Source organism: Temnothorax nylanderi, unplaced genomic scaffold, assembly GCF_030848795.1.
Source record: "Temnothorax nylanderi isolate EJ_2023f unplaced genomic scaffold, tnyl_v1.0 TNYL_tig0172_pilon, whole genome shotgun sequence".
Taxonomy (NCBI): domain Eukaryota; kingdom Metazoa; phylum Arthropoda; class Insecta; order Hymenoptera; family Formicidae; genus Temnothorax; species Temnothorax nylanderi.
In genome coordinates, this window is record NW_027249234.1 from 159,877 (window position 1) to 175,969 (window position 16,093).

Consider the following 16,093-nt stretch of genomic DNA (forward strand, 5'->3'; position numbering starts at 1 on the left):
CATTTTTTATAAATTCATAAAATCTAAATATATTTAAATCGTGTGTCTGATTCTTCGTCACTTTCAGTTTCGCGTACATATAAGAACCTTGCTATACCTTTCACGCATATGAGAGTAAAAAGGTGTGCTCGTCGCCTCCCCACTCTTTTTCTCTTCCCACAAGCAAGCAAGCTTTGTATTCATCAGGGGCACCATACAGGTGCGTTTGGGTAGTGGCAAGTGGGCAGACTACCTGTTTGAGTCTAGCCGAATAAACTTGCTCGTAGTCAATATATGCAAAATAAATAAATATAAGTGAAATAATAATTGATAGACGTGCTATACTGCAGGATATTAGTGCGGAAAAATATGGTACTTGTTTTATATTTAATATTACAATATTGTATATGTGTATAAGTTCAGGTTTTATTTTTAAGATGGTTGCAGAGTTGGCTATTGTGAAGTAAGGATATTTTTGACGCAATAATTTTCAACGGAATATGAACGAGGCAGAGAACAAGAGTGCTTTATTAAAATCCAAATGCAAACAGCCGTACCCCGCGGATATCTGCAACGAAGATGATCATGATTGGTGGGCAAGTGACAGTGGTTCCAGCACAGGATCATATTACTCGGACACCGGCAGGTAAATTCAATCGGATACTTTGAAAAGACATGTTTTTCAAACGATTAAATGTAAATGCAGCTCTTTGGTTGAATGGGAGTCGGAGATCGGACCCACCGGCGAGGTATTCTACATAGAATCGGCAGAGGAGAGTCTACTCGAGAATCCCACAACTTCGGAGGATAAGAGCGAGAGTCCTCAACCTGAATTAACTCGTCGCCGTAGCACGAGAGCCGGCAAACTGTTTCGTCTTATCAGACGCAAGGAAAGCAAGCGTTGGAGCACGAGAAACAAAAGGATCAACAACAGCGCTGCAGCGAATAGTACAGCTGCTCAGGAGAAGGGAGATGGAGGCAAGGAGGTCAAGTTTCAAGATTTCCAGGTATTGATTAAAGCATCCGGTGCAACAGTGATAAATTAATGTTTAAAAAAAAATTAAAAGTAAAAGATTTTAAAACACGCAAGCTAAGAGTGAGATTTAAGTGTAATCTAATCAAACAATCTAATCTGACAAATGAAACGTATATAAAATTTGCTTCTTGCATCTATTGATGTACGTCTGCAATAATCAGGCAGGAGAAATTCGAGAAGTCACTTTGTGGGTCGATCCCGAGAGAAGACACAAGCTGGGACGAAGGGCAACCCTGTGCGAAGCGTACTTTGGTATCACTCCGGGTGCGTTCTCAGACAAAGTGAGAGTTATGGTGGCAGGATTTATACCCGATGGTGAAGCTATGAAGAACAGAAATATAAAAATCGGGGACTGGTTACGGAGCGTCAATTCGAACAATGTTACTTTCCAAAATTTAGATCGGATACTATCTGAAATCGCTGCCCCGTCAAATGTAAGATTTTAATAAATCTCAGAATCAATGACGATGATAGTGATTAATAAATTCATTGAGAGTCTGCGCTGCGCGTAATTATAATATAATATTTATATCTATTTAAATCTATATTAAATTTTTTAAGAAAAGATTTAAAAATTCTCCACTTACAGGTGACATTAGAATTGCAAAGAGTAGCTGGTGTTGATGTTACTGCAAAGCTATCAAAAGTAAATGAACCAAAAGTAATTAGTTTTCATACAAATACGACGGTAAGAGTGGTATTACATGAGATAGGATTTTACAGATGGTATTTTTTTTTAGCAATCGATATTGGTCCAAAATCTGATCAATAAAAAGAACAGTAATTCCTTTATGGAATCTCTATTGGATTATCCGTTGGGCGTAATATATTTAAAGACTGCGGATCTTTCGGAAATGGGACAAGAGTTGCAAGGCGTGTTGTACACGTTTCCGCGATCCGAAATCAAAAACGTGCATTCATCTCTGTGCACGGCGAGAGGAGCTTTTATAACTCTTAACCATTTATTACCCAGTATAGTGGGTTCGCAGCCACTCAGGTATACTATATATGTATCTTAATATTAGGTATGTTATATCTATAAAATAATACGTCATATAATTTATATTTTCTAGTACAACTGTCCATGTAGGCGAAGAAGAAATGCATATTGCATACACATCTCGCGACGATGAATTACTTTTGATAGCTTTACCTGGCAAATGGTAAAAATTTTATATAAAAATACAATGCATGGAAGAAACATGGTAGCTACTTTAATACAAATTTCATCGATTTACTTCTTTGTAGTTGTACCTCTCAGGAGATTGTCAAGATTACAGAGGATATTGTCAGGACGTTAGAATTTACCTATCAGTCGCTAACAAAGTGCTTTACTTCCGTGGAAAACCAGTCCTCTTTAGATCATTTTTTCACGCTAATTGTGCATAGATTAACTAGTGTCAAAGATTTCTGCAAAGATGCTGACGTTAAAAAGAATTCGACAAAGCCAGAAAATGGTACCGAAAGTGTGGAGAATTATAAATTTAGAAGCGCTTTTTCAGTCGCAAGTTTTGTACAGCTACCGAGAGATGCGCAAATTCAGATAGATGCTGCGTTAAGCGAGATGGAAGCTATGGATTACAGAGACTGGGTATATCGATACTTATTTCAACTGTATTTTAAATTGTCAAGAATGTGCTTACGTGCTTAAACTATAAATAAGCATCTATATCTAATAGACGCGCATGTTTAACAGAATGAAGATCCTATGGATTGTCAAAGACTGTATACTATATTAGGGAGCTGCATTTATCACAAGTGCCACCTTTTGGGATCTCATTTGCCCCACGAAGACCTGATCGACGTACATTCGTTTCTAAGACACAACGGTCTGTTAAATCTGGTGAACCAGGAACAGGTGAAATGTCTGGTTCTGTGGAAACAGATTTATCCGTCGTCTTGCAATCGCGGAAACGTTGACAGCAACGACGGCAGCCAGTTATTAATACCCAATGGAAAATGGTTTTTATTGGTTGTCGGATATGGACATGATTTATTAGCGGTGCTATTGGAATCCGGCGGATGCACCGCGAAGTGAGCGTATATTATTTTTTATACACAATTCGAATGTTATTTTCTATTTAAATTTTATCATTCAATTAGGTACAATGACGCGATAGGCCCGGATGTATTTTACGTGGAAGAAGCTCAAGAAACACTGAAGCATGTACAAAAAATAGGAGTCACAGTCTTGGCCTCAAAGTGGATTACATCGAATACCAGACCAGAAGTGATAACGTATGAGGAACATACTACGACGAAAGCGTCATCCAGCATAACGGAAAACCTATTTGGCTTGATAAAATCGTCCGACGCGCAAACTGTTCCGTCTAAGCAAAATGTCAATTCTACTATTAATAAAAAACCGCAAGAATTGCCTTCTATCTTGAAGAAACGTAGTCCTGAAGAAAGTCCCGTGATCTCGGGTTCCGGTAAGTTACAATAGACAGAAATGCAGTGAAATGATGTCTCTCAAATATTTCTCATACCGTATCTTAGATTTCTTTGTCATTTTTTCAATATATGTAACGCAATATAATAACGCATTATACAATAGTTATTTCATTTCTTATACGAGTGTTATTTTACGAGTTACATTTGTCATGTATGTTTAGTATATTCCTTACAAACGTCTGAAGATTCGCTCAGCCAAGGAACAGGTGGTGTTAGCGAAATGAGCGACGAGGCGATGCCTATACTTGGAAGACGAGCAACCAGAGAGAAGATTAATTCGACATCGAGATATTCTGACGACAGCGATTCCGATATAGATATATATAAGGTAACTACCGCACAGTGATCCGAACAAGAGTATTTACAACAAAAAATTTATAGCGAATGTTACAAATAACTAATACTAATATATTTACCGATACTTTTTTTCTTATAGAGCGATAGTAACGTAATCACAATGGATATATCCAATATACGAGAGAACTTATTAAACCAAGCGGAATATTTGATACCGCAAAAGCTAACGGCAGGCGATAAAAATTATTTGTATCATTACGTTCATTTGGACATGGTAGAAGGAATTCTTTTATCATCAATACCCATTCAAAATACACCAAAAGATAACAGAATTCTTGTTAACTTCAACAAGTGTGTGCATGCTATCCATAGACTGCTACATAATACAGTAAGATTTAAGATGTTAAATCAAGATATAGATAAAACAGCGATCAATAGAAGTTTAATCGCTGTTAAAGAACACGGTGTATTATTCGAATGGGAAAATACAGCTTTCTGGGTAATCGGACGCCTCTACACGAGCCCCCATCCGAAGGAGTTATATGTGTGCCACCAAGACTCCGCGCCTCAAAACCTAATCGAAATAGCTTTTCGATTACACTCGTAGTACTTACACTGCGTACGTATAAAGAAATTACACGCATATTTTGTTTTACATAAATTTTCATTTTATTAAAAATCAGTTTTTATTATGTATGCAATACTGTATATCAATTTTTAACAAATTACACTTTTGATAATAAAAAAATTAATTTTACAGAATTAGTTTTTATTAGATAACAATATTAAACTTTTATTATATTATTTATATAAAACTTTATATATTTAACATTTTGTATGCTCTTTGTTTCGTTGGAATCAATGACTTTTTATTACATACAATTTTATATTTTAAAATTTTTTCTCAGGGACTTCTCACACAAACACATGCCCCAGCCATTTTATTGCTCCAGCCTTCCCTCGTTATACCATCCTGTATTAATGAACTTCCACTGTGGTCGAAGGTAATCCGTCTAAGATTAGGTCCATAATTCTTAAATACGTGTGCAATCTGTGCACAACAAAGCATACAAGAAAATATAAATTGGAGATAGTATCCCGTATTTAAGTTTCCATTTATATAAAACCGTGAACTAATTTTATGGATACCCACCTTGAGCCATTGATTCCGTTTCTTTTTTTTTATAACAACATCTCGATATAGAAATTCATCTATTATTGTATCGTCATTACGAAATAATGTAACTATCAATTGATATTCTGTTGCACAGTACCATTCGCAGCCGTACCATTCGCTTACCTACATATAACATACATGACATTATATAATCCACAATTATATATAATTCTTATATATAATTTCCATCACATAAAGCTTAGCAATACCTCTATAGATGGTTGATAAGTGTCCAAAATATATGGATGGATCCCCTCATCCGTCAGAATTATAGTTTGTGTTTTAGATTCCTGCCAGTCATAATAAGACGTTGCGAAACAGATCTGTCTGTCTTTGAACAGTGGTTCAGTTTGCGGCAGTTGCGGCATACCGATAGGTGGTTCCTCGACGTTACAATCATAGCCTTTACGTAGGCTTTCCCAGTGTTTGAAAGACTCTGCGCCGGAATGATTCTTCACCAGGTTCCTCTCGTACGGCTTCTTCGTGCATGCGAGATAGTATACTGTCCAGGGCATCTCATCGTTCCACGGGAATGGTTTGCCCAGCGTCCATTCGGTCTTCTTGTGCCAGACGTGGTTCATCAGCATCTTCCAGCGTTTGCATACCAACTGGCACCTCAACAGGGTCTTGCAGTCGGCGTGGCAGAAGATCTCTATCAGCACCTCGACCGGTAGGTACTTGTCACAGAGCATCAAACCGTTGTTGTGCTCCTCGTCGAACATCACGCGGGAACTCGAAGGAGTGGCACTGAACTGTCCCATTATCTGTCAACACACTTAATACTTATATATTTACCGATACTTTTTTTCTTATAGAGCGATAGTATTAACGCATATAATTACAATGGATATATCCAAGATACGAGATAACTTATTAAAGCAAGCGGAATATTTGATACCGCAAAAGCTAACAGCAGGCGATAAAAATTATTTGTATCATTACGTTTATTTGGACATGGTAGAAGGAATTCTTTTATCATCAGTACCTACCCATTCAAAATACACCGAAGGATAACAAAATTCTTGTTAACTTTAACAAGTGTGTACATGCTATCCATAGACTGCTACATAATACAGTAAGATTTATATAGGACTCTAGATTTAAGATGTTAAATCAAGATATAGATAAAACAGCGATTGATAGTAGTTTCGCTGTTAAAGAACAGAGTGTATTATTCAAATGGGAAAATACTGCTTCCTGGGTAATCGGACGTCTCTACACGAGCCTCCATCCGAAGGGGTTATATGTGTGCCACCAAGGCTCCGCGCCTCAAAACCTAATCGAAATAGCTTTTCGATTACACTCTATGTATAAAGAAAATACACGCATATCGTTTTACATAAATTTTTATTTTATTAAAAATCAGTTTTTATTATGTGTGCAATACTGTATATCAATAATTTTTAACAAATTACACTTTTGATAATAAAAAATTAATTTTACAGAATTAGTTTTTATTAAATAGCAATATTAAACTTTTATTATATTATTTATATAAAACTTTATATATTTAACATTTTGTATTCTCTTTGTTTCGTTGGAAACAATTGACTTTATTACATAAAATTTTTTATTTTTAAATTTTTTCTCACGGACTTCTCACACAAACACATGCCCCAGCCATTTTACTGCCGTAATGTCCTGCCCAGAATGATCTATCCTTTCCATCGTGCTCGAAGGTAATCCGTCTAAGACCAGGTCCATAATTCTTAAATACGTGTGCAATCTGTGCACAACAAAGCATACAAGAAAATATAAATTGAAGATAGTATCCTGTATTTAAGTTTCCATTTATATAAAACCGTGAACTAATTTTATGGATACCCACCTTGAGCCATTGATTCTGTTTCTCTCCTTCTAGAACATCTCTAAATAGAAATTCATCTATTATTGTATCGTCATTACGAAATAATCTAACTCTCAATTGATATCCAGCTGGACAGTCCCATCGGCAGCCGTACCATTCGCTTACCTATAACATACATGACATTATATAATCCACAATTATATATAATTCCTATATATAATTTCCATCGCATAAAGCTTGGCGGCGATACCTCTATAGGTGGTTGATAAGTGTCCAGAATATATGGATGGATCCCCTCGTCCGTCAGAATTATAATTTGTACTTTGATGCAATGCTCATAAGACGTTGCGAAACAGATCTGTCTGTCTTTGAAAAGCGGTTCAGTTTGCGGTAGTTCCGGCATGCCGGCAGGTGGTTCCTCGACCGTCCAACGATCACCGCCGTCGTAACTTATATCCCAGTGCTCCATATACATCGCGCCGGAATGATTCTTCACCAGGTTCCTCTCGTACGACTTTTTCGTGCATGCGAGATAGTATACTGTCCAGGGCATCTTATCGTTCCACGGGAACGGTTTGCCCAGCGTCCGCTCGGTCTTCTTGTGCCAGACGTGGTTCATCAGCATCTTCCAGCGTTTGCATACCAACTGGCACCTCAACAGGGTCTTGCAGTCGGCGTGGCAGAATATCTCTATCAGCACTTCGACCGGCAGGTACTTGTCACCGAGCACCAAACCGTTGTTGTCCTCCTCGTCGAACATCACGCGAGAACTCGAAGGAGTGGCACTGAACTGTCCCATCTCATCTGTCAACACACTTAATACTAATATATTTACCGATACTTTTTTTCTTATAAAGCGATAGTAACGCATATAATTACACTATATCCAAGATACGAGATAACGTATTAAACCAAGCGGAATATTTGATACCGCAAAAGCTAACACCAGGCGATAAAAATTATTTGTATCATTACGTTTATTTGGACATGGTAGAAGGAATTCTTTTATCATCAGTATCTACCCATTCAAAAAATACACCGAAGAATAACAAAATTCTTGTTAAGTTCAGCAAGTGTGTACATGTTATCCATAGACTGCTACATAATACAGTAAGATTTAAGATGTTAAATCAAGATATAGATAAAACAGCGATCAATAGAAGTTTAATCGCTGTTAAAGAACACGGTGTATTATTCGAATGGGAAAATACAGCTTTCTGGGTAATCGGACGTCTCTACACGAGCCCCCATCCGAAAGAGTTATCTGTGTGCCACCAAGACTCCGCGTCTCAAAACCTTATCGAAATAGCCTTTCGATTACACTCTACGTATAAAGAAATTACACGCATATTTTGTTTTACATACATTTATATTTTATTAAAAATCAGTTTTTATTACGTATGCAATACTGTATATCAATAATTTTTAACAAATTACACTTAATAATATAAAATTAATTTTTTAATACAATTAGTTTTTATTAAATGACAATATTAAACTGTTATTACGTTATTTATATAAAACTTTATACATTTCACATTTTGTATGCTCTTTGTTTTATTACATAAAATCTTTTTTAAATTTTTTCTCACGGACTTGTCACACAAACATATGCCCCGGCCATTTTACTACCATAATGTCCTGCCCAATATGATCTATCCTTTCCACTGTGCTCGAAGGTAATCCGTCTAAGACCAGGTCCATAATTCTTAAATACGTGTGCAATCTGTGCACAACAAAGCATACAAGAAAATATAAATTGGAGATAGTATCCCGTATTTAAGTAAAACCGTGAACTAATTTTATGGATACCCACCTTCAGCCATCGATTCAGTTTCTCTCCTTCTAGAACATCTCTAAATAGAAATTCATCTATCATTGTATCGTCATGACGAAGTAATTTAACTCTCAATTGATATTCTGCTGGACAGTCCCATCGGCAACCGTACCATTCGCTTACCTATAACATACATGACATTATATAATCCACAATTATATATAATTCCTACATATAATTTCCATCGCATAAAGCTTGGCGATACCTCTATAGGTGGTTGATAAGTGTCCAGGATATGTGAATGGATCCCCTCGTCCTCCAGAACTATAGTTTGTACTTGGGTACAATGGTCATAAGACGTTGCAAAACAGACCTGTCTGTTTTTGAATAGTGTTTCAGTTTGCGGCAGGTCCGGTATGCCGGCAGGTGGTCTTTCGACCCTCCATTGATCACCGCCGTTCTGAATTAAATTCCAGTACTTCATATACAGCGCGCCGGAATGATTCTTCACCAGGTTTCTCTCGTACGGCTCCCTCGTGCATGCGAGATAGTATACTGTCCAGGGCATCTTATCGTTCCACGGGAACGGTTTGCCCAGCGTCCGCTCGGTCTTCTTGTGCCATATGTGGTTCATCAGCATCTTCCATCGTCTGCATACCAACTGGCAGCTCAACAGGGTTTCGTAGTCGGCGTGGCAGAAGATCTCTATCAGCACCTTGACCGGCAGGTACTTGTCACCGAGCACCAAACCATTGTTGTCCTCCTCGTCGAACATCACGCGGGAACTCGAAGAAGTGGCACTGAACTGTTCCATCATCTGTCAACACACTTGACACTGTTATAAACTTCCGTGACGCATATGTCACGATGCCGCCGGCGCCCGGTGGTTATTTCGAGGTAACGACCAAGACGTTCGGTCGTCGAGGCGTCTCGCCGTCGTCGAGTCTGGATTTCCGCGAACTTTCGTCACCCGCATGACGCGAAAGATACACGATTGTTGCAGGTACGTGATATCGCGAACAGCTGACATCGCGCTCGAAGGAATAAAGCGACATTCCCTCGACGGGAAAGAATGCCCGGTGTGTCGCTCGGTTCTCGGGTCGAACGAGAGGATCGAGATGTTAAGATGTTAAGGACGAAGCGAATGACCGCTGGCTACTTACGTTTGTCGCGCGCTTTCTCCGAAGCTCTATCCTCTGTCCAGGATTTCAGGATCTTCGTGCAACGCCGGAAGCAGGAATGGCGTAAATCGATAATAATACGCATAGTTTTGACTTATAACGGAAGCGCGAAGCGAATTCCGGGCGCCAATCCCGTTCCGCGCTTTTAACACGTGACCTATCTTATCATCTATACATTTGAGAGACAGAAAGGTATCGATTCCTTGTATTATAATACACGAAAAAAAAAATTTACCAATCACGTGTCCGACGCAAGGGACGCAAGTTGGTAGCTCTCGGGGCCGACACTCTTCGTCTTTTTCTAAAGGGACAGTTAGAAAGAGATGCAGAGTGAGTTCGGCTCTCGATTCTCGAAATCCCCTAAATTAAATTCCTCAATTTTCAAACAATCGAAACAAGCCCGAGTTTTTTTCCACGCCGTTCTTGAAATGAAAGTAAGGTAGGAGAAGAAAACGTGTCATAATTGTGTGAGCAATTTATGTTGAAAGTCCCTTTATTTCCTGTAGAACAGTATTAGCGTCGCGGTACGAAAATGTCGTGTCGCGCTTAGAGGAAATACGTGCGCGGCTTCCGGACGCTGAACAGCGGCATGCGATTCCTGTGCTGGATTCGCTTCGGCAACGGGAACTTGATCTTGGAGTCGTGGAACTGCTTCACTTGGGGCCTGCGGCAGTTCACGCATATCTTGTTTTACATAAATTTTTATTTTAATAAAAATCAGTTTTTATTATGTATGCAATACTGTATATCAATAATTTTTAACAAATTACACTTTTGATAATAAAAAATTATTTTTTTAATAGAATTAGTTTTTATTAAATAACAATATTAAACTTTTATTACATTATTTATATAAAACTTTATACATTTAACATTTTGTATGCTCTTCGGATCGTTTCGTTGGAATCAATGACTTTTTATTACATGAAATTTTTTATTTTAAAATTGTTTATCAGGGACTTCTCACACAAACACATGCCCCAGCCATTTTACTCTCGTAAGTTTCTTCCCACTCCAATGATCTACCCACTCCACTGTGCTCGAAGGTAATCCGTCTAAGACCAGGTCCATAATTCTTAAATACGTGTGCGATCTGGGCACAACAAAGGATACAAGAAAATATAAATTGGAGATAGTATTCCGTATTTAAGTTTCCATTTACGTAAAACCGTGAACTAATTTTATGGATACCCACTTTCAACCATTGATTCCGTTTCTTTCCTTTTAGAACGTCTCCATATAGAAATTCATCTATCATTGTATCGTCATTACGAAATAATTTAACTTTCAATTTATATCTTGCTGGATATCGGCAGCTGTACCATTCGCTTACCTATAACATACATGACATTATATAATCCACAATTATATATATAACTCCTATATATATATATATATATATATATATATATATATATATATATAATTTCCATCATATAAAGCTTGGCAATACCTCTATAGGTGGTTGATAAGTGTCCAGAATATATGGATGGATTCCCTCGTCCGTCAGAATTATACCTTGTACTTTGGTGGAATAAAAAATATAAGACGTTGTGAAACAGATCTGTCTATCTTTGAACAGTGGTTCAGTTTGCGGTAGTTTCGGCATGCCGGCAGGTGGTTCCTCGACCCTCCAATCGGCTTCCCGAGTTAAATCCCAGTGCTTCATATACATCGCGCCGGAATGATTCTTCACCAGGTTCCTCTCGTACGGCTTCTTTGTGCATGCGAGATAGTATACTGTCCAGGGCATCTCATCGTTCCACGGGAACGGTTTGCCCAGCGTCCGCTCGGTCTTCCTGTGCCAGATGTGGTTCATCAGCATCTTCCATCGTCTGCATACCAACTGGCACCTCAACAGGTCGGTCTTGTAGTCGGCGATGTAATAGAAGATCTCTATCAGCATCTCGACCGGTAGGTATTTGTCACAGAGCACCAAACCGTTGTTGTCCTCCTCGTCGAACATCACGCGGGAACTCGAAGGAGTGGCACTGAACTGTTCCATCATCTGTCAACACATTTAATACTAATATATTTACCGATACTTTTTTTCTTATAGAGCGATAGTAACGCATATAATTACAATGGATATATCTAAGATACGAGATAACTTGTTAAACCAAGCGGAATATTTGATACCGCAAAAGCTAACGGCAGACGATAAAAATCATTTGTATCATTATTTGGACATGGTAGAAGGAATTCTTTTATCATCAGTACCTACCCATTCAAAATACACCGAAGAATAACAAAATTCTTGTTCAGTTCATCAAGTGTGTACATGTTATCCATAGACTGCTACATAATACAGTAAGATTTAAGATGTTAAATCAAGATATAGATAAAAGAGCGATCAATAGAAGTTTAATCGCTGTTAAAGAACACGGTGTATTATTCGAATGGGAAAATACAGCTTTCTGGGTAACTGGACGCCTCTACACGAGCCCCCATCCGAAAGAGTTATCCATGTGCCACCAAGACTCCGCGCCTCAAAACCTAATCGAAATAGCTTTTCGATTACACTCTACGTATAAAGAAATTACACGCATATTTTGTTTTACATAAATTTTTATTTTATTAAAAATCAGTTTTTATTGTGTATGCAATACTGTATATCAATAATTTTTAACAAATTACACTTTTAATAATAAAAAATTAATTTTTTAACAGAATCAGTTTTTATTAAATAACAATATTAAACTGTTATTACATTATTTATATAAAACTTTATACATTTCACATTTGGTATGCTCTTTGTTTTATTACATAAAATTCTTTATTTTTAAATTTTTTCTCATGGACTTCTCACACAAACATATGCACCGGCCATTTTCCTGCCACAACATTCTACCGAATATGATCTATGCTTTCCACCGTGCTGGAAGGTAATCCGTCTAAGACCAGGTCCATAATTCTTAAATACGTGCGCAATCTGTGCACAACAAAGCATACAAGAAAATATAAATTCGAGATAGTATTACGGTATTTAAGTAAAACCGTGAATTAATTTTATGGATACCCACCTTCAGCCATCGATTCTGTTTCTCTCCTTCTAGAACATCTCTAAATAGAAATTCATCTATCATTGTATTGTCGTGACGAAGTAATTTAACTCTCAATTGATATTCTCCTGGACTGTCCCATTGGCAGCCGTACCATTCGCTTACACTCTAAGAAATAAGTGTTTGATTATAAGTTGTTTTTCCTGTAGACTACTTTTCATCATTTATAAGTAACTGACTATCAATATCTGACTGAATATCAAACACATTTTCAGTCAGATATTGATAGTCAGTTACTTATAAATGATGAAAAGTAGTCTACAGGAAAAACAACTTATAATCAGTCATTTCTGTAGAAAAATGTTTGAAATTCAAACATGTCTTACTTTGGATTTTTTAGAGTGTACCTATAACGTACATGACATTATATAATCCACAATTATATATAATTCCTATATATAATTTCCATCACATAAAGCTTGGCAATACCTCTATAGGTGGTTGATAAGTGTCCAGAATATATGGATGGATCCCCTCGTCCGTCAGAATTATAGCTTGTACTTTGGTGGTATCCTCATAAGACGTTGCGAATCAGATCTGTCCGTCTTTAAACAGTGGTTCAGTTTGCGGCAGTTGCGGCATGCCGATAGGTGGTTCCTCGATCATCCAACAACCATCGCAGTTCGGAATTATATCCCAGTGGTCCACATCCTCCGCGACGGAATGATTCTTCACCAGGTTACTCTCGTACGGCTTCTTCGTGCATGCGAGATAGTAAACTGTCCAGGGCATCTCATCGTTCCACGGGAATGGTTTGCCCAGCGTCCATTCGGTCTTCTTGTGCCAGACCTGGTTCATCAGCATCTTCCAGCGTTTGCATACCAACTGGCACCTCAACAGGGTCTTGCAGTCGGCGTGACAGAAGATCTCTATTAGCACCTCGACCGGCATGTACTTGTCACAGAGCACCAAACCGTTGTTGTCCTCCTCGTCGAACATCACGCGGGAACTCGAAGGAGTGACACTGAACTGTCCTATCATCTGTCAACACACTTGACACTTACTACGTTTACGCGAGCGTTACTTCTGTAGTAACTTACGATAAATCACTCGTTTACGCGAAGTAAATTATCGTAAGTTACTACAAAATCCCGTTTACGCGAAGAAAAATCCTGTTTACGCGAAGGAATTATCGTAAGTTACTACAAAAGTAACGCTCGCGTAAACGTAGTAACTGTTATAAACTTCTGTGACGCATCAACGCATATGTTACACGATTCCGCCGGCGCCCGGCGGTTATTTCGATGTCAAGACGACAAAGACGTTCGGTCGTCGAGGCATCTCGCCGTCGTCGAGTCTGGATTTCCGCGAACTTTTGTCACCCGCATGACGCGAAAGATACACGATTGTTGCAGGTACATGATATCGCGAACAGCTGATATTGCGCTCGAAGGAATAAAGCGATATTACCTCGACAGTGAAAGATCGTCCGGTGTGTCACTCGGGTCGAACGAGAAGATCGAGATGTTGAGGACGAAGCGAATGACCGGTGCGCTGGCTACTTACCGTTTGTCGCGCGCTTTCTCCGAAGCTCTATCCAGGGTTTCAGGATCTTCGTGCAACGCCGGAGGCACTAGGCAGGCATGACGTATAAATCGATAATACGCCTAGTTTTGAGTCATAACGGAAGCGCGAAGCGAATTCCGGGCGCGAATCCCGTTCCACGCTTTTAATACGTGACCTATATTATCTACATTTGAGAGACAGAAATGTGTCGATTCCTTCATAATACAATACACGAAAAAAAAAAATCCACCAATCACGTGTCCGACGCAAGGGACGCAAGTTGGTAAGTAGGGCTGCGTTCGGAAACGTCACCCGAGTATACTCCCTTCTCTTTCTATCTTAGCGAGTTAGAAGGAGAAGGGAGTATACCCGTGTGTACCCGGGTGACGTTTCCGAACGCAGCCTAGCTCTCGAACTCCCCTAAATTAAATTCCTCAATTTTCAAACAATCGAAACGAGCCCGAGTTTTTTTTTCCACGCCGTTCTTGCAATGAATGTAAAGAAGGAGAAGAAAACTTGTCACAATTGTGTGAGCAATTTATGTTGAAAGTCCCTTTATTTCCTGTAGAATAGTATTAGCGTCGCAGTACAAAAACGCCGTGTCGCGCTTAGAGGAAATAGGTGCGCGGCTTCCGGACGCTGAACAGCGGCATGCGATTCCTGTGCTGGATTCGCTTCGGCAACGGGAACTTGATCTTGGAGTCGTGGAACTGCTTCACCTGGGGCCTGCGGCAGTTCGCAGCCTTCACGACCTCCACCTTGATTATCTGTATGGAGTGGGCGCGCGCGCGATGACGAGCGCCCATGTCCCTGTAGCACTGCGTCACCGCCCCGCTGACCGAGAGGTCCCTGTACTCCCTGTACATGTTGTGCGTGCCGGATCGAGAGTCGTACCTCAGCCAGATCCCGAAGTTCTTGATTTTCATCGGAGTCTTCTCAGGAATCTAAAAGAATCAATTATATCTCGGTTATCGGGCATACGAATAAGGACGGCAATACGTTGCATCCCTTCCTGACAATACGTTTGTTCTGTAGCTGAACTATTTATACTTTTCATTCTTCTTCCTCTCAGTGATTTTATTTCAAATGCAAGAAGTATAACATACTGTGGCCGCAAAGAACATATCTAATAAGACGTAGCTTCGTCAACGACGATGAGACGAGTACCTGCTTAAGAGACACAATTTCTCCGGTGGACTTCTTGAACTTCTTCAACTGGCGCAAGAAGTACCAAAACCTGGACTTGGCCACGATAGCGTCCGGCGCGAATATCCTCATTTTGTACAACGGCGTGGTCTTCTCCTTCTCGGTAGGGAGCTTGCGCCCTATCACCTCGAATTCCTTCAGCTGGAAAGGAAAGGAGTGACGTTCATTTCATTCGAATGCATCAATAAATCTGCTTTGGGCTGTGCGACCATGCGTCGGCATGGGACAGTTATAGGTTATATCGCGTCGTGTATCACGATGCAGAGCTCTATTTATCGTTTTTGCGTAATTCCTACGCGAATAATTGACGCTTGGAAAAAGGAAAGATAGATTTTGGCGTCGACTTCGTTTATTTCTTGCGTAAAATTGATAAAAATTACTTACTTCACCCTTCGCCTTCATTGTATCGTGTCCCACGTTCAACGATAAACCGGAAAGAAACTACCGCCCTCTTGCACGACGGAAGTCTTGGTGCGGCCATCTAACTTGTCTTTTTGAAAGACCAATATTTTATCCAAAAAAGCATTTAAAAAAATCTATTTTATATATATATATATATAAAATATAAAAAATATAAAAAAATATAAAAAAATACATGAAATATATATAAA

At 39.0% G+C, this 16,093-nt stretch overlaps 3 protein-coding genes, 1 long non-coding RNA gene and 1 pseudogene across 8 annotated transcripts; 2 read left to right on the plus strand and 3 right to left on the minus strand.

Annotated features, from left to right (window-relative positions):
• The first annotated feature begins 36 nt into the window (after positions 1-36).
• In (protein inturned) lies at positions 37-4,458 on the plus strand. Of its 4 annotated transcripts, XM_071715819.1 has the most exons (13): positions 37-351; positions 417-625; positions 686-986; positions 1,177-1,449; positions 1,605-1,676; positions 1,756-2,012; positions 2,089-2,178; positions 2,264-2,606; positions 2,712-3,049; positions 3,119-3,447; positions 3,631-3,797; positions 3,906-4,154; positions 4,225-4,458. In XM_071715819.1, the coding sequence occupies exons 2-13, from the start codon at positions 480-482 to the stop codon at positions 4,267-4,269; spliced, it is 2,610 nt and encodes an 869-aa protein (XP_071571920.1). In that variant the 5' UTR covers positions 37-351; positions 417-479; the 3' UTR covers positions 4,270-4,458. The 4 variants fall into 4 exon arrangements, with proteins under 4 accessions (XP_071571920.1, XP_071571918.1, XP_071571917.1 ...); XM_071715817.1 differs by having other exon boundaries at positions 403-625; positions 3,906-4,458; XM_071715816.1 differs by having other exon boundaries at positions 3,906-4,458.
• A 56-nt stretch (positions 4,459-4,514) lies between these two features.
• Positions 4,515-9,782, minus strand: LOC139778065 (uncharacterized). 2 transcript variants are annotated; one of them, XM_071715823.1, is made up of 6 exons: positions 9,691-9,782; positions 8,793-9,344; positions 8,567-8,710; positions 5,153-5,707; positions 4,920-5,066; positions 4,515-4,817 (listed from the first exon to the last, which is right to left on the minus strand). In XM_071715823.1, the coding sequence occupies exons 2-6, from the start codon at positions 9,342-9,344 to the stop codon at positions 4,671-4,673; spliced, it is 1,545 nt and encodes a 514-aa protein (XP_071571924.1). In that variant the 5' UTR covers positions 9,691-9,782; the 3' UTR covers positions 4,515-4,670. The 2 variants fall into 2 exon arrangements, with proteins under 2 accessions (XP_071571924.1, XP_071571925.1); XM_071715824.1 differs by having other exon boundaries at positions 8,793-9,355; positions 9,691-9,781.
• Positions 9,332-10,513, plus strand: LOC139778069 (uncharacterized). The gene is made up of 3 exons (XR_011719485.1): positions 9,332-9,424; positions 9,531-10,147; positions 10,215-10,513. It is a non-coding gene; the product is annotated as an uncharacterized lncRNA (long non-coding RNA).
• Positions 10,184-14,113, minus strand: LOC139778063 (uncharacterized; annotated as a pseudogene).
• A 700-nt stretch (positions 14,114-14,813) lies between these two features.
• On the minus strand, positions 14,814-15,966 carry Rpl18a (ribosomal protein L18A). Its single transcript, XM_071715826.1, has 3 exons — positions 15,867-15,966; positions 15,444-15,623; positions 14,814-15,220 (listed from the first exon to the last, which is right to left on the minus strand). The coding sequence occupies exons 1-3, from the start codon at positions 15,882-15,884 to the stop codon at positions 14,885-14,887; spliced, it is 534 nt and encodes a 177-aa protein (XP_071571927.1). The 5' UTR covers positions 15,885-15,966; the 3' UTR covers positions 14,814-14,884.
• Positions 15,967-16,093: the final 127 nt, after the last annotated feature.